Source organism: Siphateles boraxobius, unplaced genomic scaffold (assembly GCF_051911475.1).
Source record: "Siphateles boraxobius isolate OS27281-9 unplaced genomic scaffold, OSU_SipBor_1 130, whole genome shotgun sequence".
In the NCBI taxonomy this organism is placed as follows: Eukaryota; Metazoa; Chordata; class Actinopteri; order Cypriniformes; family Leuciscidae; genus Siphateles; species Siphateles boraxobius.
The window spans coordinates 20,554,310-20,581,208 of record NW_027508734.1 but is presented as its reverse complement, the minus strand read 5'-3'; the positions used below and the strand labels follow the sequence as shown (position 1 = coordinate 20,581,208).

Sequence of the window (26,899 nt, the reverse complement as noted above, 5' to 3'; positions counted from 1 at the left end):
ATAATCAACAATAACGAGGTGAGCACAGATGACAAGGATGAAAGCCGCGATCTTTCCAGCGAGGTTTTTTTAAATTTACTTTATTTTTATTTTTTTACAGTAGATAATAAATTATAGTAATAACATCATACATTCACTATTTTACAATACTACACATTCTGGATGGAGAGATATGCAATGTGTCTATATGTATGTGTATATATATATATATATATATATATACGTATATGTATGTATATGTATATATATGTGTATGTACTGTATATGTGTGTGTAGAGATATGTATGTTCATCCATATTGCTTTCTGTTTTATGTTGTTTATTTGTTTGCTCATTAATTTCCTCTCGTATTATCCTTTTTTTGTTTGTCGTCAACTAGCTTATTTGTCTGATACTTGCCTTTTCAACATCTATATTTGTCTATATTTGTTTTTTGCTGTTCTTTTCTAAATGTACTTATCTGTATTGCATTGTTTGCTTAATAAAAAAAATGAAGTATATATCAAAATATAAATATTTTGATAAATAAATGTATTCTTTCTATGGCTTCCAGATTTCAACAATTAAATTTACAATTAATTTTTTAACGACTAGTATCACTACTGTGTGCCCAATAAAGCTGTTTTAATGAACAGATTCAAATCTAATCTTAAATGTGGTTTTATGCGCACTGTAGCCAGTCGACCAGTAATCTTAAACTAATCTTAGCTTTTTTTCGCTCAGTAAAGCCTGGTAAAAGCACATTCCACAAACATTGCAGTTCTAACTGTACGTTTACAAGCGATATAACATTAAATATAGAACATTTTTTACAAAACAAACTCACATATCCACAAGAAACATTGTGCAACAACGGCAACTGACTGTCATAAAACTGAACGCTGGCCACTGACGTCACTGCCATAATATGATAGGCTGAGGTGACAGTGATCCATCATGTGATCCAAATTAGCAGTTACGCTTTTTCCAATGTTAAGAGCCACAGACCCTCTCATCTCCAGATAATAAGAAAATCTCTGGGTAAAGGGTTTACACCCTTGTACACCCTGAAAGGATACAGTTCCAGTGACAGCTTTTGTATCTTTTTTTCTGTGAGTGAAAAAACTTTATTTTTGGTTTTGGGCTAAATAAAAAGTTTAATTTTTGCTTTGGTAAAAAAATCATTTGGGTGTAAATTCTACCTATTTAGAAATACTATTTTTATTTTTCTGAAGGTTCATTAAATTCACTCTAAATCTAATGCCTAATGTGCTCCTATAATGTTTCTCATCTCATCACATTCTTGTCTCGATTGAGTAGATTCATAAATTGAGTAAATGATATAGTGAAATTTGACAAAACAGTTAAGTAGTTTGCATCACTGGGTATTACTGTTGGTCATTTAATATTTCTATTGTGAAACAGTATTGTGTCAAATATTAAATGTTTGTCTACTTTATATCTAACCTCGTACACTTTCCTCTGCCTCTTTGATTTGGAAAACATTGATGTCGTGTTCAAGTCTATTGTCGTGTTGGAGTGTTTCCCCTTGGGCTCCTGTTGGTTAGGGTAAGACAGTTCATGTAAGGAAACATAGGAGAACTATTTGACATAACACTGGATTCGGTGACTGCTGTATATTTAAAGCTGTTCTCATCCGACCAAACTGTTTTTCAGGTATGAAACATAGCCCAGCAGGCACCGGGCGTTAATATGACGTCAGATTGACGTTGACCCCAGCGTTGGACAGACGTTGGATTTTGGTTGGAAATGAAAATGGGTTGACATCAGAACCCAACGTCAGATTGACATCAACATCCAATGTCGAACAGACGTTGCATTTTGGTAGGAAATGAAAATCGTGTTGACGTCAGAACCCAACCTCAGATTGATGGCAATATCCAACGTCTGAAACTGATACATTACAAGTTTGTCACTGATTCATTCACACGACTACTGATTCCAAAATTGTTTCATTATTCAGATGTAAATTTATGTAAGCAAATTCTTCAAAAACAGTTCTTAAGAGCTATGAAGCCCATTTCCATCACAAAAGAGAAAAAAAAATCATGCATAAAAAGTCAATATTATGACATAACCAAGTCAAAATTCTGACATAACTAAGTCGAAATTATGACATAACTAAATCTAAATTATGACTTGCAAGCTCATTGATATGACGCAACCCCACACAGGATGAATTGTGAACACATTAAGGAGTATTTTAAACATGGTTTTACTAATGATAAAATTCTTGCCCTATTAGGAATGTAATGGAAAAGCATGGAATAGCTCGGAGCAAACACACTTTTGAAAGGATTTTAAGCGAGAACAAGCTTTGGTGAAGAAAGAAACAGATGTGGCTGCATGAGGTGGCTGCTTTCATTGAACATATGAATGATGTTAGAATTTGACGTTGTGTGGACGTCACGATTATGAGGTCAAGGAGACGTTGGAATTTGGTAACTTTATAACACAACCTAAAAACAACTAAAAATCAACGTCTTATGACGTTGTGTGCCTGCTGGGAGGAGAATAGACATCACCAGTTCAAATTTAGGTAACGTTAAAGCCATTGTGTGTGGATTCTGGTGACCTGTTATGCTGACTTGTCGGATTTGGTGACCCTGCTGTATTCCTGTAGCTGTTCATATCAGGATAAACTGCTATAGATGAGGTAACAGATTTAGGTAACCTTTAATGCTGTGTTGTCGGATTTGGTGATACTGATTATATCTGCAGTTGTTCACATCAGGCAAAACATATTTGTAGGATATAAATTACAATAGGTTAGTCATCACCCGTGTGAATTTGGGTAGCATTAGGCCTATGTATTATATAGAGAGTGGTGACAGATTTTGGTAACCTATATTTTTGTGTTGTCAGATTTGTTGACCCTGAGTATATTTGCAGCTGTTCACATCAGAATTCTGACCAAAATACTTTCTAGGATATAATGTACACAAGGTTAGACATCCCCAGAGAGAATTTGTGCAGCTTTTAAAGCCATTATGTGTTAAATAGTGGGGTAGATTTCAGAAACCTGTTATGCTGGATTGTTGCATTATTTATATATTGTCATGTGTCAGTGTTTGTTTGGACTTTCAGTTTGTATTTTGATTGGTTCCTGTTCTCCTTTGTTCTTTTCCTGCCACTCCTTCGTATCCATGGTTACTGTCATTATCAGTTCAGTTGTGTCACCTGTTTAGTCATCATTGTCATCTGTATCACCTGTGTTCTATTAATCAACTGTGAAACAGTTCAATGAAAACATGCTAAAATGACTAAATAGGATATCAAAAGGAAGCTGAGATCTCTATGAAACAAATACTTACAGACAGATATTCGTCAGAGACCAAAATGATAGTTTATAAACTTTAACACTCCGGAGTTTGACTTGCAGTGAGAATGTTATGAGAAAGACTGAGCTACGGAAACTCTGCGTGGACAAAACACAAGAGACTCAAACTCAAATACCTCTTCTCACAAGGGGGCAGTACACTCCCCGCCTGGAATACTACTATAACACTATTAACCCTTAACTAATAATACAATTTCCGAAACGGGTCTTGAGTACACCTTAGCAGTACCTTCTTTAACTATGCGTACATCTACTTTACGTACTCTTTTATCTCGACCAGGATAAGTGTCCACAATAAGCCCAGTAGGCCATTCGTTTCTTTTGACCTGAGAGTCCTTTAGGAGGACAACGTCACCAATGGCTAAGTTTGGTTGATCTGCTTGCCATTTTCTTCTTGGTTGAAGGGTTGCAAGATACTCTTCTCTCCATCGTTTCCAGAACGAGTTAGCCAGACTGTGCACCTGTTTCCATTGCTTCCGGTACAAGACTTTTGGATCGAAGTCTCCAGGAGGAATAGAAATGTGATGCTTCTTTGGAATCACGATAGGCTGGCTTTGTTCTTGAGTTATTTCCTCAGGTACTAATGGCCCTTGGAGTCAACAAATCAGGTTGTTGAGGATCAGATGACACAGGTACTAATGGACGACCATTCATTATGGCTGTTACCTCTGCCATGAGCGTCACAAGTACTTCATGAGTCAGATTTGGAGAATGAACCTTCAACATCATAGCGTCAAAGATACGTTGAGCCACTCCGATCATTCTTTCCCACACCCCTCCCATGTGAGAAGAGTGAGGTGGGTTAAACTTCCAAGTGCATGCCTCCTTTTTGAGGTAGGATTGAAGTTCCGGGTCTTCTGAACTTATCTGAAGCTCCTTACACGCTCCAACGAAGTTCGTTCCACAATCTGAACGGAAAAGTTTGGTGGGTCCTCTTAAGGCCAGGAACCTTCTGAGCGCATTTATGAAACTTGAAGTAGAGAGAGACTCAAGTGGAAGAGACGATCAGCTGGAATGTCTGCCATTTTTTGTTGTTGTACATTTCCTCTTAACCTGCGGCAGGTTGTGCATTTGTTGAGAAGATTTGTAACCAACCTTTTTCCTCCAAGGATCCACAATCCAGCAGACCTGATGGCTCCTTCAGTGATGTGTCTGCCTTGGTGCACAATCTGTTCATGGTAGAACTGAACCAGCAAAGCAGCAATGTGATGCTTCTTTGGAATCACGATAGGCTGGCTTTGTTCTTGAGTTATTTCCGCAGAAGTCACACGTCTTCCTACTCGCACCAGTCCTTCTTCGTCCAAAAACACATTGAGATTCTTCAGTGGACTGTGTTTTAGTATGTCCTCACCTTTGTTCAGAGTTCTCAATTCTTTTTCAAAGGTCTCACCCTGAACAGTTCGTACAATGACTAACTTTGCTTGAGTTAGAGCGTCCATCTTTGCTTCATTTGAATCAGTAGCTTTTGAGATAGATCTGGCCTTTTCAATGAGCTTGGCGATAGCTTGAGTGAGGCGTTTCCAACTGGAGAATCGCTCAAACCTGTGTGACCCGAGCGAATTTGCCACGGTTGTAGTAGCAAATGTAGAGACTTGTGGGCGGACTTCAATGTCTGTGGCAGGTTCAACAAGTTGAAAGTCGTTCGATTGCACAGGACACTCTCCATCACTTTCCCTCAAGAAGTCGGGACCAGTGAACCAGTTGGTAGAACTCAGCAAGGAAGCTGGCACATACCGTGTTCCATGATCGGCAGGATTGATTTCCGTGCTCACAAAGTGCCACTGACTGGGTTTGGATGACTTTCTGATGCGAGCAACACGGTTGGCTACGTAGACATAGAACCGTCGGCTGCTGTTATTGATAAAGCCTAAGACTACTCGGCTGTCAGTATAGTATTTCACTTTGTGAATTTCGATGTCAAGTTCATTTAGCAACATGTCTGCCAGCTCCACCGCCAGAACTGAAGCGCATAACTCCAAGCGAGGTACTGTGTGGATTTGTCTAGGAGCCAATTTGGACTTGCCCATACAGAAGCCTACGTGGACGTGACCTTTGGTGTCTATGACTCGAAGGTACGCAACTGCTGAAATAGCTGATGTAGAAGCATCTGCAAAGACACACAACTCTCTTTGACAGGTAGATTGCAGTAACGTGTTCACATACTGTCTAGGAATTTGAAGTTTATCAAGGTCTACAAGTGAATCTTTCCAAGATTTCCATTGTGCCTCTTTTTCTGCTGGCAATTGAGTGTCCCAGTCACAGTTCTCTGAGCACAATTCTCTGATGAGAGCTTTGCCTTGCATGATGGTGGGGGCAACAAACCCAAGAGGATCGTACAAGCTGTTAACAGCAGAAAGGATGCCTCTTCTTGTGAATGGCTTGTCTTCTCTTGATACGAGGAAGGTGAAACAGTCATTTTGCAAGTCCCAGTTAAGCCCTAAACTTCTCTGCAAGGGCAGGGGCTCTGCGCCAAGGTCAAGATTTTTCAATTCTTTTGCACGTTCCTCAGATGGAAATGCTTCCATTACGTCTGGGTTATTGGAGGCTATTTTGTGCAAACGAATGTTAGAGTCCGCCAGCATTTATTTGGCAGTTTTCAGAGTTTGAATGGCGCTAATGTCTGAAGGAAAAGAAGCCAGTCCGTCATCGACGTAAAAGTTTTTAAGAACAAACTGTTTGGCCTCGTCACTGTACTCATCTTGTGTGGCCAGCGGCGCCCTCCGGAGACCACATATAGCTATGGCAGGAGAGGGGCTATTTCCAAACACGTGTACAGTCATCCTGTACTCTCTGATTGCCTCTGTAGGATCGTTACCTTCGTACCACAGGAAACGCACAAAGTCGCGGTGGTCCTCGCGAATGACAAAACAGTAGAACATTTGCTGTATGTCCGCAGTGATTTCCACAGGTTCTTTTCGGAAGCGCAAGAGGACCCCAATAAGTGTGTTGTTCATGTCTGGAACACTCAACAAAACATTGTTCAAAGACGTGTCTTTGTAAGTTGCACTAGAATCAAACACTACCCGTATCTGATCAGGTTTGCGTGGATGGTATACACCAAAAAACGGTAGGTACCAACACTCTTGGTCTTTGGTGGATGGCAGGACGGGTTCTGCATGTCCTGACTCAAACAATTTCTCCATAAAGTTCAAGAAATGTTCTTTCATTTGGGGCTTTTTGTCAAGCACTCGACGCAGTGAGTTGAGACGTTTGACTGCTTGGTCTCGATTGTTGGGTAATCTGTGCCTGTTCGGTTTGAAGGGCAGTGGCGCCACCCAGCTGTTGGACTCGTCCATGAACATTTGTTCATCCAGGTTCTCCAAGAAGAGTTCATCCTCCACTGACATGGCAGGTTTGTCATCATGTGGGGTTCTCATGAACAATTTGTTGGTGAGACAGTCGTTTTCGTCTATGTCCATCAAGCTGGACATGTTCACAGCGTTAAATGGGCCGTCAGAGCTCAAAACCTTTTCTTTAACATGGAATGAATTGGTGCAAGAGTCCAACAGAGATGTGCGTCCGTTGTTCAACACTGATGTGCGGTAAACATTAACTTTGCTAGGCACATGAGCACCCCCAAGGCAGACATCACCTATTATGACCCAGCCCAGGTCGAGGCGCTGGGCGTACGGAGCATCGTGGGGGCCGTTGTAATGTTCTCTGACCTTGTGCACTCTTGGTATGTCCCGACCGAGGAGGACCAGTATTGAAGCATTAGGGTCCAAATCAGGAATCTTGGCTGCCAAATGCTTGAGGTGAGTGTGGTGTCTTGCGGCCTCCGGTGTCGGGATCTCAGACCGATCATCTGGGAGCATGTTGCACTCGATTAATGTCAGCTTGGCGTGCCCTTGTCTCTCCTACGCCTGAACAGGTCTTCAGAGTGTTAATTTTCGTGCCTGTGTTAACGTTAAAGATCTCAAAGAATTCTGTCTTTGCCAAAGACCTATTGCTTTGCTCGTCTAACACAACATAGGCTTTCACTGCCTTTTCCTTGTGCCCAGCGGGATAAATGTTTACTAGACAGATTTTGGAGCATGAGCGTGAGCTGATACCTTTTCCACATACCTCTGTACATTTGGACACAATGGCGCGCATAGGACTTTCTGCTTGCTCCCCGCCATGCACGTTAGGAGCTTCAGAGCCTGGAGTTTCCGTTTTCCAGGGTGCTGGTCCAGGGTGCAGTGCGGTGACGTGTTGGTCACTTTTGCACTCATGTGCAATATACACTTGAGTCGCAATCTTTTGCCATGTGGTTGACGGAGGAACAGCACTTGTAACAAATGGCCAATTCTTTCAGAATGACTTTCCTCTGATCCAAAGTCTTTGCTCTGAAACCACAACACTTGCGAAGGGAGTGTGGTTTGTTGTGGAGCGGGCACAGTTTATCCGGGTCAGAGGATTTCCGATTGCCTTTTGGAGCAAGTATTTCAGTTTTTCGAACAGATACTGCAGTTTTGAAATTGGGCTTGTTCATTCTTTCAGGCCTATAAACACTTGGACCACCAGTAGAAAGCAAGGGAGCAAAGCTTGGGTCATTTAAAGTTTTAGCTTTGTCGCACACAAACTTCACGAAAACAGGAAATGGCGGGTATGAAGCATGGTGTTGCTCTTTATAGTAGGATGCTGTGGTGATCCATTTTTCTTGGAGGTGAAATGGGAGTTTCTGAACAATGGGTGTGATGCCCCGGGACGTGTCTAGGTAACTCAGGCCATGCAGGAGTCCACCTACCCGGGCAGCATCAAGCTCTGAAATGAGATCACCTAGCTCCCTTAACTTGCAGTTTTCTCTGTTCGCGATTTTGGGAAAATCTTCCAACTTTTTCAGGAGAGCATTCTCTATCGCTTCAGGGGACCCATAGCTGTCCTCCAGTCTTTGCCATACCATTTTGACACCAACTGTGGCATCTAAGGTGTGCACAGCCCTTAATCGTTTCGCTTGCTCTGATGATTTGGGGCCTAACCACTTGGAGAGGAGATCTAACTCCTCTCTTGGGGATAAATAGAGACCTACTGTAGCGTTCAAAAAGGATGCCTTCCAAGCCCAATAATTTTCAGGCTTATCATCAAACGTCAGGAGCCCTGAGCTGACCAACACTCTGCGCACCAAATATTTGGCTAAGTCCGCTGTGGCTGGGGAATTGGACTCGTTTGCACTGGCTACAGGGCATGGTGACGACAGCCTAGGCTGAAAAGGGACTGACTGGTTCATAAAACGTGGCTGAAATCTGTGGTCGGTAGTAACTGAGGTAGCATACTGTGAGTGAGATGTGAAAAAGGCATTTTTGAACGAGCTTTGGGCATAAGAACGATTTGTTCCACTGGGATGCCATACTGTGAGGAATGCGTCACTGGTAGCTCTTGAAACCCATATTCACTAATCTCGCTGTCTGGTATGTTATGCTCTTTATCTTTATGTTGCTCAATATCACCACTGTATTTTACTTGCTGAGCTGCTGGAAGCGTCAGTGTGGTAGCTTGAGGGGAATCAGAGCGGTTATTAGTCGGTGGAGGTGGAGCTGGTATGGGCTCAACTAGCCCTCTGTAGATGCAGTTTGAAGAGGTCAGCGCTGAGCTCTGCTTTCTTTTTTGAAGCCTCAGCCTCGATGTGGGCCTTTTCTTTTATCACCTCTGCTTCTCTTTCAGCGTATGATGCCTGTGCTTGGGCGGCTGCTGCTTTAGCGCGTGCTCTAGCAGCCAAACGCTTGCATTAGACCACTGACTGGCGCGTGACCGCTGACTGGCGCGTGACCGCTGACTGGCACGTGAGGTGTTGGAACAGTTCGATCTCGTTTCCCACAGGTCACCAACGTTGCTGACTGAACTTTGGCGATCAGGGACAGCAGTGTTGTCTTCCATGTCGACTTTTGGCTGACTTTCCATGCTGTCTTTTTACTATTCTGCCTTCACTAGTGTGCATGAACTAGCTTTACAGATAGCTAACAGTTTCCAATAAAGAACCAGAAGCTTCTTGCTGTTTTGTGTTGCTTTACTGAAAGGACTGTAAAACTGTAACATACAAAAACAAAGAAGAGCATATTACAATCTCAATATGATGAATATACAATACAAAACTAAATAAGTAGTCTAGAAATAACCAAAACCTTCAAATCACAATCGCATAGCAAGCAAATAACAATGCCATAGAGAAACTAACGCTACTAGCGTCACATATTTCCTTACAAATTACGAATAGAAAACATGCTAAAATGACTAAATAGGATATCAAAAGGAAGCTGAGATCTCTATGAAACAAATACTTACAGACAGATATTCGTCAGAGACCAAAATGATAGTTTATAAACTTTAACACTCCGGAGTTTGACTTGCAGTGAGAATGTTATGAGAAAGACTGAGCTACGGAAACTCTGCGTGGACAAAACACAAGAGACTCAAACTCAAATACCTCTTCTCACAAGGGGGCAGTACATACTCTATAAAACAACTGCTCAAGTGCAACAATTTCTGTTCCCTATCGGTCAGTCACTACAACGTAGGTCATGACTGACCAATAGGAATCTCGCTAGAGAGGCCAATCTACTTCGAGTGAAACTAAAACAAGCCAATACACATTGGCGTGCAATCATTTGCATCAGCTGCGCGCCCTCGTTAGCGCGGGTATAAACGAGCAGCTGGTGCGATTGCACACTAGCTTTTTGCTTCGGAGCCAAGCACTTCGTATGCTGAACAGAGTGAATTTGAAAGCAAGCCTCTTCTGGATCTCTCCACTTTGGTGCGGGCGTGACGGCACAACAGCGCGAGCGGTCTTTTTCTCTTCTCTCTCTCTCTTCTTTGTTTGTTGTTTTAAAACTGAGCAAACAAAAAAGCTGTTTTCACGGCTGGTAAGGTGCGCGGTTAAAGCGCTCAACGGCCGTTTTTACGGCTGGTAAGGTGCGCGATTAAAGCGCTCAACGGCCGTTTTTACGGCTGGTAAGACCAGCGAGAGAGAATCGCGCACAGACAGGTGCACATTCCTGTCTGTGTACGCTGTGACCGTTCCCCTGCGTGCTTCAGCACCAAGGAGAGCAGTCTCTAAAAGAGCTTACACAGATAGTTTGCGTCTTTTTCAAGATGACATTCTATCTGTGTGTTTTGGATGCGGTCGTTACCTGGGGTCGCGGGATGGTCACGATCGCTGCCTTGTGTGTCTGGGCCTCGAACACGCACAGGCAGCGTTCGTGGATGAGTCATGTACCCATTGTGGGAAGATGACCATCTCGGAGCTGAGGTCGAGACTCACGTTCCTGCAAAGGGGCGGAGTCCCCGTGCCTGCACCTCGTTCCAACCCCCCTTCGCGGGTTGCTTCGGGCAGTGGCACGGGTGACCTGAGGATTACAGTGAGCGCGCTTCCTTCGGGGAACCAACCCCCTAGGAACCCTCACTCCTCTCATGCTCCGCAACCAGTTGAGCTGCCAACGGAACGTTCTGGACCGTCCTCGAGATGTGTACCGGTCGTTTCGTTCGGCGCTCCCTGCGACGACCAGATGTCGATCGCTGCATCGGAGGGTGGGTCAGACCTCTCCGCGGACGACGGCTCGGAGCCGCTGCCTCCTTCAGGTGTGCCAGCGGTGCCCGAGTCGGACCCGGAGATGATGGCCATGCTTTCCCGGGCCGCCAACAGGATCGGGCTCGTGTGGAACCCTCCACCGTGTCCCGAGCCCTCGAGGTTGGACGATTGGTATCTCGGGGTGGCGCGCGCTGGTTCTCAGCAACCCACCCCAGTGCCTTTCTTCCCGGAGGTGCATGAGGAGCTCACAGGGACGTGGACGGCACCTTTTACTGCCAGAAACCGTCTCGGTGGATCCTCCTCCCTCACCACCCTTGATGGCGGGGCAGCTAAGGGATACACGCGTATCCCGCCAGTGGAACGGGCCGTTGCTATGCAACTGTGCCCTAACTCCACTTGGCGTGGAGAACCGTGTCTTCCTTCCCGGGCTTGTAAGTACTCGTCGGACCTGACCGGCAAGGCTTACAAGGCCTGTGGGGAAGCTGCCTCTGCCATGCACGCCATGGCGTTGTTGCAGGTTCATCAGGCCAAGGCACTGAAGGACCTGCACGAGGGTGGTCATGATCCACAAGTTCTCCAAGAACTTCGTGCCGCAACTGACCTCGCGCTCCGTGCGACGAAGGTCACTGCGCGGTCAGTGGGTCGTGCGATGTCCACACTGGTGGTCCAGGAACGCCACCTCTGGCTGTGTCTGGCTGACATGCGGGAGACCGACAAGATCAGGTTCCTTAACTCCCCCGTGTCCCAGACCGGCCTCTTCGGCGACGCGGTCGAGAACTTCGCCCAGCAGTTCTCGGCTGTACAGAAGCAGACTGAGGCCATTAGACACATCTTGCCGCGGCGGTCAGCTGCTGCCTCCACCCCACCGCCCGCGGCTCCTCGGTCTGCTCGTCGCCGTGGGCGTCCGCCTGCGTCTGCCCCTGCTCCCGCGCCGCAGCAGCAGCCTCCATCCAAGCGGCACCGTGGAGCCAGTCGCAGGCAGGGCGCCCCGCCCGTCCAGGCCCCCGCCAAGAGGGGCGGCAAAGCCAAAGGTAAGCGGCCCTAGGACGGGCGACCCAGAGGTGGAAGGGACTGCTCTCCAGGAGACGATGACTGCATCGCTCCCTCCCCCGGAAGAGGGCCGGGTGGAAAATCCTTTGTTTCGTTTTGTTTGTGTTCCGCAGCTGGCCTTAAAACCAGCGGTACCCAAATTTTCAATAAAAGAGCAGTTTCTATCATCTCTGGGTCCGAAGAGGGCCCGGAGAGTAGTGGGGGGTCAGAATCCTCACCACTCTCATCCGCCTCTTCTATCGCCAGCCGGCAGCTGCGTACGGTCCGAGAACGCCATCGAGCCGCCTCCCGCACCTCCTGCCCCGTGGAACCAGGTAAGTGCTGCACAGCACACTCAGACCCCGCTACGGGCCGCCTCCCAGAGAGAGCCTCCCGAGCTGCGTCCCTGTGTTCCACCTCGCTGCCCCACTCCGGGTACGCCTACGGTCCCTTTGGTCCCGCTTGTACGGTCTCTGCGAGCCTGGTTAGCGCTCCCCAGGCCGTCTCGCTGGCTCATTCGAACCATCAGGCTCGGCTATGCGATTCAGTTCGCCCGGCGTCCCCCCAAGTTTCGGGCCATCCACTCCACTACAGTGAGAGCAGCCGATGCCCATGTCTTGCGTGCGGAGATCGCAGTCCTACTGGCGAAGGATGCGATAGAGCCGGTCCCTCCAGCCGATATGAGGTCAGGGCACTACAGTCCCTACTTCATTGTACCCAAGAAAGGTGGTGGGTTACGACCGATCTTGGATCTGCGAGTTTTGAATCGGAGCCTCCACAAGCTACCGTTCAGAATGCTCACGCAGAGACGCATTTTCGAATGTATCCGTCCCCAAGATTGGTTTGCAGCGATCGACCTGAAGGACGCGTACTTTCATGTCTCGATTCTTCCTCGACACAGGCCATTTCTGCGCTTTGCGTTCGAGGGTCGAGCATATCAGTACAAAGTCCTACCCTTCGGGCTGTCCCTGTCCCCCCGTGTCTTCACGAAAGTCACGGAGGGGGCCCTTGTTCCCATGAGAGAACAGGGCGTTCGCATCCTCAACTATCTCGACGACTGGCTCATACTAGCACACTCTCGAGATCAGCTATGCGAACACAGGGACCTAGTGCTCAGGCACCTCAGCCAGTTGGGTCTTCAGGTCAACTGGGAAAAGAGCAAACTCTCCCCTGTGCAGAGGATCTCTTTTCTCGGTATGGAGTTGGATTCGGTCGCCCAGACAGCGTGCCTCACAGAGCAGCGTGCTCAGTCGGTGCTGAACTGCTTGAACACGTTCAAGGGCAGGACAGCGGTCCCACTGAAACTCTTTCAGAGGCTCCTGGGGCATATGGCAGCAGCATCAGCGGTAACCCCGCTCGGCCTGCTACATATGAGACCGCTTCAGCACTGGCTTCACGGCCGAGTCCCGAGATGGGCGTGGCGTCATGGCACTCACCGGGTGGCAATCACACCGGCGTGCCGCCAGACCTTCAGCCCGTGGTCCCCTCGTTCCTGCGGGCAGGAGTCCCCTTGGAACAGGTGTCCAGGCATGCTGTGGTATTCACAGATGCCTCTGCCACCGGCTGGGGTGCCACGTACAACGGGCATGCAGTGTCAGGGGTGTGGACGGACCCTCAACTGCGTTGGCACATCAACTGCCTCGAGTTGCTAGCAGTACATCTCGCCCTGACCCGCTTGAAAAGACGGCTACAGGGCAGGGACGTGCTGGTCCGTACGGACAACACTGCGACCGTTGCGTACATCAACCGAGAAGGTGGTCTACGCTCCCGTCGCATGTCGCAACTCGCCCGCCATCTCCTCCTCTGGAGTCAGAAGCATCTGAGGTCGCTTCGAGCCATGTATGTCCCCGGCTTGCTCAACCGTGTGGCCGACGAGCTATCACGAGCTGTGCTCCCGGGAGAATGGCGACTCCACCCCCAGGCGGTTCAGCTGATCTGGAGAGAGTTCGGGGAGGCTCAGGTAGACCTGTTTGCCTCCTCAGAGACCTCCCACTGCCTGCTGTTTTACTCCCTGACCGAGGGAACACTCGGCACGGACGCACTGGCACACAGCTGGCCCCGGGGCCTTCGCAAATATGCGTTTCCCCCAGTGAGCCTACTTGCGCAGACATTGTGCAAAGTCAGGGAGGACGAGGAGCAGGTCCTTCTGGTGGCTCCCTATTGGCCCACCCGGACTTGGTTCCCAGAACTCATGCTCCTTGTGACAGTCCCTCCCTGGCCCATTCCTCTGAGGAAGGACCTTCTGACTCAGAGACGGGGCACCCTATGGCACCCGCGTCCAGACCTCTGGAAACTCCATGTCTGGTCCCTGGACGGGACGCGGAGGTTTTAGGTGACTTACCCCCTGAGGTACTTAACACCATCACTTCAACACGGGCGCCGTCCACGAGACGTGTTTACGCCCTGAAGTGGAACCTGTTCGTCAAGTGGTATTCTTCTCGCCGAGAAGACCCCCGAAGATGTCCGATAGGGTCTGTGCTTTCCTTCTTGCAGCAGGGGTTGGAGCGTAGACTGTCTCCCTCCACCCTCAAAGTACATGCTGCCGCTATTTCAGCTTATCACGACCACATAGATGGCAAAGCAGTGGGAAAGCACGACCTGGTCGTCAGGTTTCTTAGGGGGGCGAGACGATTAAATCCTCCTCGACCCCCCTCCATACCCTCTTGGGATCTTTCCCTGGTGCTTCGAGCACTTCAGGATGTTCCCTTTGAGCCTCTGCAGTCAGTAGACTTAAAGCTTCTTTCCATGAAGACTTTGCTGCTGGTTGCACTGGCCTCTGTCAAGAGGGTAGGAGACCTGCACGCATTTTCGGTCGACGAATCGTGCCTAGAGTTCGGGCCGGGTGGCAGCCACGTGGTACTAAGACCCCGGCCTGGCTATGTGCCCAAGGTTCCTACCACTCCCTTCAAAGACCAGGTAGTGAACCTGCAAGCGCTGCCTTTGGAGGAGGCAGACCCAGCCCTGGCTTTGCTCTGTCCCGTTCGCGCTCTGCGTATGTACGTGGACAGAACTCAAAGCGTCAGGACCTCAGACCAGCTCTTTGTTTGTTACGGAGGCCAGCAGAAGGGAAAGGCTGTCTCCAAGCAGAGGATGGCCCGCTGGATAGTGGATGCCATCGCCTTGGCTTACCAAGCACAAGGCGTGCCCTGCCCGCTCAGGTTGCATGCACACTCCACGAGAGGCGTTGCGTCCTCCTGGGCGCTGGCATGTGGCTCCTCGCTAACAGATATCTGTAGAGCTGCGGGCTGGGCGACACCTAACACGTTCGCTAGATACTATAGCCTACGTGTAGAGCCGGTGTCCTCCCGTGTTCTCACCCTAGACGGGTAGAAGCACTGAGAGGTCTGGCTCTGTCGGCTTGCTGCACCCTACTGTGCACCCTTATTGCTCCAGAGTAAAACCTGTTGAGTCCTCCAAAACCCCTCGGCCCGGACTTGGCGGAGCGTCCGGCGCCAGGCCCTTATCCGCTGAATCCTTGAGAACCGGATCTGGGCTGGGTTCCATTTGTGTGACCCTACGGGGATCCCATATGTGTATATTCCACGGCTGCTCCTATCGGAAGCCCGTGTCTTTCCCTTGGGCTAAGTCACCCTTTATTTCATATGCAGTACAGCCTTCGGCTAGTCCATATGCATTTCCACATAACTCTTTGAAGAAGTGGCTTCCGCAGCGTTCCCTCCTAAACAGAAAGGGCACGCTTTCCCAGTGTTATCCAATATCTCACTGTATGGGTTATTACGGAACAACAGTGTCAGACTCACTCTGTGTAAGCCTCCGCCTATCGTCCTTCCAGGCAAGAAGGTGTAGAGGCTTGCACGGGGGCGCTGGATGGGGTGCAGCGGCTGTGGCGCTTTGGTAGGGATTCCTATTGGTCAGTCATGACCTACGTTGTAGTGACTGACCGATAGGGAACGTCTCGGTTACATATGGTAACCCTCGTTCCCTGAGGGAGGGAACGGAGACGTAGGTCCCGTCGCCACATCCGCTGCCGCCCGCCGGGGCGGCCAGCTTCTCAGGCTTGGCTCCTCAGCAAAAAACTAGTGTGCAATCGCACCAGCTGCTCGTTTATACCCGCGCTAACGAGGGCGCGCAGCTGATGCAAATGATTGCACGCCAATGTGTATTGGCTTGTTTTAGTTTCACTCGAAGTAGATTGGCCTCTCTAGCGAGATTCCTATTGGTCAGTCATGACCTACGTCTCCGTTCCCTCCCTCAGGGAACGAGGGTTACCATATGTAACCGAGACATTTTCCTGTTTCTATAACTATACAACAATTAAGAGTACATTAAGGTATATTTACCTTACACTAAATGGGATGTCAGTAACAGTGTTTGGGAAAGTTACTTGTGAAACTAATTTATTCCCTAAAAAAGTAACTGACTTTGATACTTAGTGACTTTTTATGGAAAGTTATGTTACACGTTATTTTGCATTTCTTTTTCTCACTTGAGCTGGCCTTGGTAGGTTATTGCAAAAAAACAAGTGTTCAGTTTTTGACATATCAAGGCTCTTTCACAATAACAATAGTGAAATGACACAGAAGAAAGTTTAACATTCTTACTTCAACAAAAACAAATTTAACATAAATGTGATGTTTATCTAAAGTAGTTTTTGCTTATTAGTTTGGTTGAATTGGAATATCCTTCATCGAAGGATACACAGTGCACACAACGCCTCTGCACCTTTACTCCTGATTTCTCTCAACATGGGGACAGGAGAGCTGTCAGTCAATAAATGGGAAAACAAAGTAACTTACGAAAAAGTACAGTAACTCAGATATTTTGTTGTAAATTTAAAAGTAATGTGTTACATTCCTCGTTACTTTAAAAAAGTAATCTGGTTACATAACTCATGCTACAGGTCTTGTCCTTCGGATGAGACGTTAAACCGAGGTCCTGACTCTGTGGTCATTAAAAGTCCCAGGATGTCCTTCGGAAAAAAAGAGTAGGGGTTTAACACCGGCATCCTGGCCAAATTTTCCCCATTGGCCCCTGTTCATCATGGCCTCCTAATCATCCCCATAAATACTGATTGACTTTATGTGTGATGGGCGTTCTGGCGCAATATGGCTGTCGTCGCATCATCCAGGTGGATACTACATTGGTGGTGGTTGAGGAGATTCCTCCCTTCTAAAGCGCTTTGAGTACCCAGAAAAGCACTGTATAAATGTAACAAATTATTATTATTATTATTATTATTGTAATGTTTTACCCACTACACTGGTCAGCAAAAGTTGAGTTATGTCCAATATACTGTAGAACTGATATGATCCAATATGATCCCAAGGACTGTGTACAAACATTGTCACATTGATTCTCTTTTCCAGAGGGATGCAAAAGGTCAATGGCTGTTTGAGCAGGTCTGCCATTATCTAAACTTGTTGGAGAAAGACTACTTTGGCATCAGATTTGTGGACCCAGACAAGCAACGAGTGAGTTCCTATAGTATAAATATAAAATGAGCTGTTAATAGTGTACTAAGCTTGTGGAAAATGGTTATTTTTATATTTTGACTGAGATTGGACATGATAGTTAAGGTGGACACCCTATTTAATTTTACACAAATAAAAACAAGGCTGTGAGGTACAGAAGTACAGTTGGTTCAATGGGTTGTAATGTTGTGTACCTTGATGTTGATTATTCAGCCAATGTAATTGAAAATGTTTTTTAAAAAAAAGTTTTTTAAACTATCCAGTCAACAAAAACCAAACCATGGATTGTGAAAAAGTAGTCTGTCAGACAGCACAACAAATTGACTGTATATTCATTGCAGCCTTGATCTATGTCCCATCAATTTAAATATGGTATCTACCCTGACTAAGGTTCATGCTAATACATATTCTAGTTCTGACTTGTTAATGACCATGCCTGATAAAAGCAATGTTAATGTTTGTGCATGAGCTTGAAGCAGGACACCCAAAGATCACATGCTGATTCAGATGAAGAGCTGCAAGGGGTGATGCAATCGATATGTAATGTTGTGAACAGTCATCAGTTGACAATGCTAGTCATAACAATGTGTTGAACTGGAATTTCTATCTGCATTCTAGACAATATTTCTTTTTTATTTTGTTGTTTCAGCACTGGTTGGAGTTCAGCAAGCCAATTACCAAACAAATGAGATGTAAGTCATATTGTATGTGGAAAATCCTTCTTACACTGTGTGCATGTTGTGAGAAGAAATATATTTGCATTCAAATATCCTTCTAAAAGGCAGAAAATGTATATTGTCTGGTTAATTACATCCACATGGATATTTTGTGTCCTAGCTCAGCCACCATACACCATGTGTTTGCGTGTTAAATTCTATCCTCCGGACCCTGCAGATCTTAAAGAAGAGATCACTAGGTACTGCTAATTCCCATTAAGTCCATTTTTATTCAAAATTGACAAGTTACAGAGTCTTACAATTATCTGATGTATGTATGATTAACACACTGACAGTTCAATATATGCTCTGCATTGTTTTCAGATATCATGTCTTCCTACAGATTAAAAGAGATTTGTATCATGGCCGACTCCTGTGCAAAAGCTCAGATGCTGCTGCATTGGCCGCATTTATTCTGCAGGGTAACAGCAAACCACAGTCACAGGAGCCATTCTTTACAATATTTTTTGAATCGTGACATCTCAAAAGATTTGTTATATGAATGACATTACAGTAAGACAAGACTCTCAAGATGACACTTTTTTTGTTTTATTCTTTCTCAATTTTTTTTTTAGCTGAGATTGGCGATTATGACCCAGGGAAGCATCCGGAAGGTTACAGCTCTAAGTTTCAGTTTTTTCCAAAGCATTCTGAGCGCCTGGAGCGCCGCATTGCTGAGATCCACAAATCCGAGCTGACGTAAGCTTACATTCAATTAGCCTGTCACATGCAGTATGTCACTCTTTTTAAAGCAGCGCTGGTGTTAAATGGAGAGATTAAATATATTTTATGAAATTTAACAGAATATTAACTAGTCTGTTTATTTCCTACAGAGGCCAGAGTCCTGAGACATCTGAAATGAATTTCTTAAGGAAAGCTCAGTCTCTAGAAACATATGGAGTAGATCCACACCCCTGTAAAGTCAGTATCCAAATTTATCAGCTGCTCATATATGAAGGAAATTAAGTGTCTGAACTGAAAGTCTTTTAATTTGAATCTTTACATTCACAAAGAAGTGTTAACACATAATTTCTTTTTTTTATGACAGGATGTGTCTGGGAATGCAGCATTTCTTGCATTTACCCCCTTTGGCTTTGTGGTACTGCAGGGAAACAGGAGGATTCATTTCCTCAAATGGTGAGAGGTGAAATTAATCTCGCATATCATTTTCATTTGCTTAGCAGTCAAGATCAAATGACTGTGTATATGAATAACTTTGACAGTATTTTGTCATATTGTACAGGAACGAGGTCACCAAACTAAAGTTCGAAGGAAAGACATTTCATATATATGCAACTTATCAAGAGGTAGGTGACAGCAAGGCAGCCCCAGGTTATGCAGAAGAACAAATGGTCAAAAGTAAGATGAATGCAAATTTATGACCTAGGAATTGATCAAGAAACCAATTTTTCTATTTAACCACTTAATAATTTCACTTACTAACCTCCTGTGACCTTCACTAAGGATCAGAAGATAATCTTGACTTACTTTGCTCCAACACCTGAGGCCTGCAAGCATTTATGGAAGTGTGGGGTGGAAAACCAAGCTTTCTACCAGTGAGTGTGCATAACCTTTTTGACCTACAGGTATCAGGCTGAAAATGGGTTCAAGCATGGAAATAGCATAAAAAGAGAAAGAGCATGCAATCAAGCATAAAACATCTTGCATATGATTTAATTTAGTTTAAACCAGTGGTTCTCAACCTAGGGACTTTGGGGCCTCAGCAATCTTCTAAAGAGTCTAAAGGAGGACTTAAAATTGATTATATGAAAACTTAAAACTTAAAAGGGGTACTTCATTGCTCACATAATGGCTTTCAATAAAACTTGGCTACGTATGCGGTAGAAAGGCGGGGAAAAATTCCTTTTCAAAGTATAATCCGCAGTTTTCATGAAAGCAATAGAGCTTTGACGTGTTTTGCATGAATAAACATGTATTTACATATACTACTGACATTGTAACAATACAAAATTAAGCAGTTTCTGTCAAAATAAAAATAAAAACTGTCATAATTAGAGCATAAATACGAGAGGAAATATCTTGGGGGGCATACGAGTATTGTAATATACAATTAGGGGGGGGGCTACGAGTCAAAAAGGTTGAAAACCACTGGTTTAGACAAACAGTTATTTTTCTTATTTATTCTCTCCATTTTTTATAGGTTTGAGAAATCAAGTCAAGTTCGCACCGTGTCCAGTAGTAATCTTTTCTTCAAAGGGAGCCGCTTTAGATATAGGTGAGTAGTATCTGCTATAAGTGAACCTCATGAGTTTGTGAGCCCTGCTTAATTAGGCTTGTATTGTGAGTATATGTAATTAATGGATTAGCTGCAAGCAACGCTAAGATTTTGATTGCATAATTTCCCATATAGCGGTAAAGTGGCCAAGGAAGTGATGGAACAGAGTGCCAAAATCAGACGAGAGCCTCCAGAGATCCACAGGTAAGTCTTCTCAACACTGACTTGTTTTCTTAACAGTTTTACTGTGTTTTACAGTATGTCAATTGTTATGTCACATCTTTTTGTGGGTTCAGGGCTGGGATGGTCCCCAGTAGGAGTTGCCCCTCCATCACTCATGGCCCACGACAGAGTAGCGTTCCCCGAACACGAAGGAGAGCAGTCCATATTTCCATCATGGAGGGTATGCCCATGTGCCTACAAGCACACAACACACACACACACACACACACACACACACACACACACACACACACACACACACACACACACACACACACACACACACACACACACACACACACACACACACACACACACACACACACACACACACACACACACAAACAAACAAACAAACAAACAAACAAACAACATGTTTTTAATGTAGACTTTAGACATTATGGTTTTTATATTGTACAAACTGTAAATGATATCCCCTAAAGGTGATGATACACAGGGCAACTTTTTGAGCAATGTTGCAGGGCAATGTTGCCATCAACGGGCAACCAGATGAGACACAGGGCCCACGACCGATCTAAATTATCCAAATAGAAATGTATTGCCCATTTTCAATGGGAAAGTGCCCAAGCAGCAAAAGCTCGGCAAGATTGCCCAGCAACATTGCTCAAAAAGTTGCCCTGTGTATCATCACCTTGACAGTACTCCTAAACAGAATCCTCACAGAAAACATTATGATTTATAAGCTGTTTTCCTTATGGGGCCCGACCACCTGTCCCAACAATGTAAAAACTTAATTTTCTATTATTTGCTCATTGCAGTGTAGGTTAAACAAAAACACAAATGTGCGTACACACACACTTAAGCATATAACTGCTCCTTTCTAATAACAAAAAATTTATTTAATTTGTAACTAGAAAAGTTATGCATTCTGTCTTCTGAATCCATCTCAAGGCAAGATCTGTTTGCCAATACCTACTGAAAAACTGCCATCTGGCGGTATAACGTTGTATCTCCCCTATAATAAAAAGCATCATGGTGTCATGATACAACCAGACACAGGTAGATCCAAACGCAGCGTGAGTTTATTAGAGGGTAGTCAGACAGGCAAGGGTCACAGACAGCAAACACAGCATAGGAGACAAGGCAATACTCAGAGTCCGATAACCAGGCGGGAAGACAGAGGCAGGCAGCAGACAAGACGGAATCCTGGAAACAGGCGATGGGTGAGATACACAGACAGGACTAGACTAGGAAAAGCATGGTGATGTCCACAACAGTAAAACAAGACTTAGCAATGAGTGATAGTTAGAGTGGAGTATAAATGAGTGCGGAGCTGCGTGAGGAACTCGATGCAGGTGTGAGAGTGATCAATGGAAACAGGTGTGTGTGAAATCAGTTCAGGGTGTGTGCATGATCAGTCCCAGGGAAGGCAGTGCAGGGGTGGAGCACCCTCTAGTGACACTCGAGGGCAATCCAGCCGAACATCGTCACATAACCCCCCCTTTAAGGAGCGGCTTCCAGACGCTCCAAAGAATATCCAGGTGGGGGGCAGAGTGAAGACGATCCTGGGGGAGGGACGGAGGGCCAGGCCGGTGCAGGGGAACGGGACAAGGAGGTGGCCAAGGCGGGCCTGGGCCGCAGAGCGTGGGCGACCAGGGCGGAGCAGGACGTGATGGCGGCCAGGGCGGAGCAGGACGTGATGGCGGCCAGGGTGGAGCAGGACGTGATGGCGGCCAGGGCGGAGCAGGACGTGATGGCGGCCAGGGCGGAGCAGGACGTGATGGCGGCCAGGGCGGAGCAGGATGAGCCAAAGGCCAGGGTGGAACGGGATGGACCAATGGCCAGGGTGGGGCCCCCTCAGACCTCCCTGGGTGTGAAGACCTCACGGGCAGCCACGGCAGAGACGACCCCTCAGGAGACCACGGTGGCACGCCCCTCATTGTCCCTTCGTGGCCTCTACTGCCCCCCTCCAAAAAATACTTGGGGGAACCTACGGGGACATAGACTGGAACTGGAGGCTTCGGGGGTTCGGCTGCAGGCTTCACTAAAGGTTTCGGAGGTTCGGCTGCAGGCGGCTCTGGCAGTTCGGTAGCAGGCTCTGGTTCAGCTAGGCAGACGTGAAACTCAAGCTCGTCATGGCTGACGTGAAGCTCTGGCTCGTCGAGGCTGACGTGAAGCTCTGGCTCGTCGAGGCTGACGTGAAGCTCTGGCTCGTCGAGGCTGACGTGAAGCTCTGGCTCGTCGAGGCTGACTTGAAGCTCTGGCTCGTCGAGGCTGACGTGAAGCTCTGGCTCGTCGAGACTGACGTGAAGCTCTGGCTCGTCGAGGCTGACGTGAAGCTCTGGCTCGTCGAGGCTGATGTGAAGCTCTGGCTCGTCGAGGCTGACGTGAGGATTCTCCAGCTCGTCAAGCGTGACATGACTATACCCTGGTTCGGTGAATGTCGCGGCGTCGTGGAGCTCCTTCTCCATCTTACTCACAGCGAGAGCAGAACCACTCAGTAGAAGGGCCATGTCAATATACTGCATTAAAGTACCGTGGGGATCATGAATGGGCATCAGTGACCGGAGCGGTTCAGATAACCCTCCGCGGAAAAACACCATTAAACATTCGGTACTCATTATCGTGAAACGTGCCAGTTCAACAAACTCTTTGACATACCACTCAATCGATCGATCCTCTTGACGAAGTCGCATAATCTCAGCTCCCTTATCCGTGTTCGGTATTGGTGCGAAAGCTCGACGTGGAACCTTGCTGTCGAATTTTACCGGGAGAGCTTGGCGTTGAACTGGGATTGGATCAGGGCTGACAACTGTGGAGACAGGTTGAGTCTGCGATGGTCCCGGTGTGGAAACCTGTAGACCGCGAACCATCTTGGCCAACCTCTCCAATGACGAGGTGAGTTGATCCAGCTGATCCCGGTGTACAGCGATCAGATCCGCATTGGCTGACTGGGAGGCATACAAGGCTGACATGCTGCTGGATCTGTTTATGGCTAAGTCTTCTGTCATGATACAACCAGACACAGGTAGATCCAAACGCAGCGTGAGTTTATTAGAGGGTAGTCAGACAGGCAAGGGTCACAGACAGCAAACACAGCATAGGAGACAAGGCAATACTCAGAGTCCGATAACCAGGCGGGAAGACAGAGGCAGGCAGCAGACAAGACGGAATCCTGGAAACAGGCGATGGGTGAGATACACAGACAGGACTAGACTAGGAAAAGCATGGTGATGTCCACAACAGTAAAACAAGACTTAGCAATGAGTGATAGTTAGAGTGGAGTATAAATGAGTGCGGAGCTGCGTGAGGAACTCGATGCAGGTGTGAGAGTGATCAATGGAAACAGGTGTGTGTGAAATCAGTTCAGGGTGTGTGCATGATCAGTCCCAGGGAAGGCAGTGCAGGGGTGGAGCACCCTCTAGTGACACTCGAGGGCAATCCAGCCGAACATCGTCACACATGGAGATTTTTGGTTTGGTTTATTCTTCCACTAGGATTCATTATTGTGGACTATACTGGACTATAACTTGCAGTGCTTTTTTAATGCCTTACCCTTTTTGCCCATTTTTAGTGTTCAGCCACTTTTTTTAAAGAAAAAATATTATAATTCACAATTCAATTCTGTTCACAACACAACTCTGGTTACAATGTTTTTCAAAATATATAATTCAAATTTAAACACATATACAGTTAGGCAAAAACCTACACAGAGCACACTACCATTCAAATGTTTGGGGTAAGATTTGTTTAAAATAATGTTTTTTAAATAAGTCTCTTATGCTTACCAAAGCTGCATTTATTTTATCAAAATTATTACAATAAATAAAAAAATATGTTTTAATAAATAAAATTGAAAATTTATTTAAAAAATAAAATGTTAAATTGAAATACCTTCCTGTGATGGCAAAGCTGAATTTTCAGCATCATTGCATCATTATTCATTACTAGTCTTCAGTATCACATGATCCTTCAGAAATCATTCTAATGTGCTGATTTGCTGCTCAAGTAACATTTCTTATTATTATCAATGTTGAAAACAGTTGTGCTGCTTAATATGTTTGTGTTAATAATGTATTTTTTCAGGTTCCTATGATGAATAGATTGTTACAATTCTCTTTAAACTACGTAAACATCTGTCACTTTTGATCAATTGAATGTGTCCTTGCATTATAAAGCATTCATTTCTCACTGACCCTAAACTTTTGAACTACAGTGTACATAGTCATGATTACAAACCTTGAAGCTGAGAAGATAACAAAAGTGTGCTCTGGATAGGAATACACCACACTCCATCTCCCTCTATGCTCTATGTGTAACATGAGAGCTACTCTCATTGTGCACAATGTGACCAGACGTTCACCTGTTCCAGTCACTTTACTGCATTGCCAAATGCCATCATGGTTGCATTTGTCTGTGTTGAGGGTATTCTATAAGTGTGCTATATATTTGAGTTTAAGATTAGTTTTGTTTTAGTACCTGCCTTGTACAGAAAGAATGCAAGTCTAGTACTTTATTGAAACAGACAGTGTGCTTGCAAAAACACACAGGCTACTGGTAAATTTAAAATAATACTATACTAAAACAGGGGGTAAAAGCTAACAGGAAGTACAAATTAAGGCTTTGAAAATTGTGTCATGCACAAGAAAATACAGAGACAATGAGGAGTGACAGATTTGACCTTGTCCAACTAGGTATCATCACTGTTATTATTACACTTTCTATAAATAGAGAGCCTGTACATGTTTGTCATGTGGTTTGTGTCAGAATGAGTGTGTGTTGTGTACGTGCTCTTTTGTTACAGCCCATAATGGGTTTGAGGGGGTTGGAGCATACAGGGCAGCTGGGCTTTTGGGCATAGAGGGACTTATGGAGCTTTAGGACTTTAGGCTGTTCTCGCTTTCTCACATTCACTTTTTCAAACACACACGCACATACAAACTGTAGTGTTATGTCCTTTTTGTTCAGGAGGATAGAGGGAGGAAAGGGGGCTATTGCTGATACACTGACGCAGGGGTGAGAACATCAGACAATTTAGCTGCTACATTCTGAAACCATGGTGAAGTGTCTCATACGGATTAAAACAAAGGTGAATGTTCACCTGCGGATGATCAACCACTGTTACCGGGATGTGAAGGTACGGGTGTTGACGATGGGACCTAGACTGTTAGGGAAAGCTCTAGGAGCTCTGCCTCTGTTCCCTTCCTTGCCCAGCTCCTCCACTTCCTCTGGAGCTTCATCCAGACTTGGTGTTCAACCCACCAGCACTGCAGGTAAAGCTCTAGGTCATTTGGAACAGCTGGGTGTCCAACTTATTTCAGTGTGACTGCATTTGAATTTGTTAATATACAGCGGATTGGAGTGCCACCATTGTTAGATTGTGTTTAGATTATATGGATTGTGGGTGGAGCCATATTTCCCTGTGTTGTTGTGTGGTTCTAAATTATATTTACAGTGTAATCAAAATTATTCAACCCCCATAGCAAATCAGGTTTACTGGCAAAATGTACAGACTTTCAGCTGTTTGCAATGAACAAATCCAACAAAAGCAATTGCTCAACACAAATGTTTCAAGTGGTTTCGCCATTTCAACTGAAAATGAATTTTAATGACTTCTGCCGTCTCCAAATTATTCAACCCTTTCATGGCAAGCATCTTGTATAATCAAGAGATGTATAATCAGACTCTAATCTTAGCACGTTCCTCATGAGCAATGGCCACCAGTTCAGTAATATTCCCTGGTTTGTGTGTTGCAACCGCCTTCTTCAAATCCAACCAGAGATTTTCTATGGGGTTCAAGTCAGGTGACTGTGATGGCCACTGTAGAATCTCCTAATCTTCTACTTCTTCTGCAACCAAGCCTTGGTGGAATTTGAGGTACTAGTGCAATGCTCGTGCAAAATCTGTTTTTGTGTGTTTTTAGTAATTGTTGGTTTGGTATGTTTGAGTTGCTGAATAGCCTAGGCTACTATTACACAGGAGCCTAAACTCTGAGAAAACGATAACGTTAAGCACACTAGAATGAAGTATAATATTTAGAAGTAAACAGTGTAGCTGACTTACAGATTCAGTTAACATCCACAAATGAATAAGCGCGACGATTCAGGGGAGGTTCAGACCTTGGCTGGAGCAGCTACACAGTGAACTCCGAGAAAACGCTACGCTTGAGCAAACAGTTTGTAAATAGGCTACTACAAATGATGGCCGTGAATAAAATATAATATTCAGATATTTTTAAACCACAACCCTCTAATGTCAGAATGTTTATTTTGGGGAGTGGCCACTCAGTGTGCAGTGTGAGCATTAGTGTCAACTTTGTTGTCATTGTGCAGATTACAATTATAGAGACAATGAAAGGCAGTTAGCATCTTTTATGCTTAGTTGGTGAATAGCATAGGCTACTATTACACAGTAGCGATAATGTTAAGCGCACCAGAATAAAATATAATATTCAGAAGTA

At 45.6% G+C, this 26,899-nt stretch overlaps 1 protein-coding gene and 1 long non-coding RNA gene across 2 annotated transcripts in view; one reads left to right on the top strand and one right to left on the bottom strand.

Annotated features, from left to right (window-relative positions):
* frmd5b (FERM domain containing 5b) overlaps positions 1-26,899 on the top strand; it is a 68,701-nt gene that overhangs the window by 31,785 nt on the left and 10,017 nt on the right. Inside the window, exons 2-13 of the mRNA XM_077228563.1 lie at positions 17,200-17,304; positions 17,954-17,996; positions 18,142-18,220; positions 18,345-18,442; positions 18,596-18,719; positions 18,854-18,941; positions 19,069-19,157; positions 19,264-19,327; positions 19,485-19,576; positions 20,182-20,256; positions 20,392-20,460; positions 20,553-20,659. Of these exons, the coding sequence (XP_077084678.1) occupies positions 17,200-17,304; positions 17,954-17,996; positions 18,142-18,220; positions 18,345-18,442; positions 18,596-18,719; positions 18,854-18,941; positions 19,069-19,157; positions 19,264-19,327; positions 19,485-19,576; positions 20,182-20,256; positions 20,392-20,460; positions 20,553-20,659 (1,033 nt within the window). The remainder of the gene's footprint in view (positions 1-17,199; positions 17,305-17,953; positions 17,997-18,141; positions 18,221-18,344; positions 18,443-18,595; positions 18,720-18,853; positions 18,942-19,068; positions 19,158-19,263; positions 19,328-19,484; positions 19,577-20,181; positions 20,257-20,391; positions 20,461-20,552; positions 20,660-26,899) is intronic.
* Positions 18,231-26,899, bottom strand: part of LOC143737310 (uncharacterized) — a 32,824-nt gene continuing 24,155 nt past the window's right edge. The window contains exon 3 of the long non-coding RNA XR_013203645.1: positions 18,231-20,673. This is a non-coding gene — a long non-coding RNA (uncharacterized LOC143737310). The remainder of the gene's footprint in view (positions 20,674-26,899) is intronic.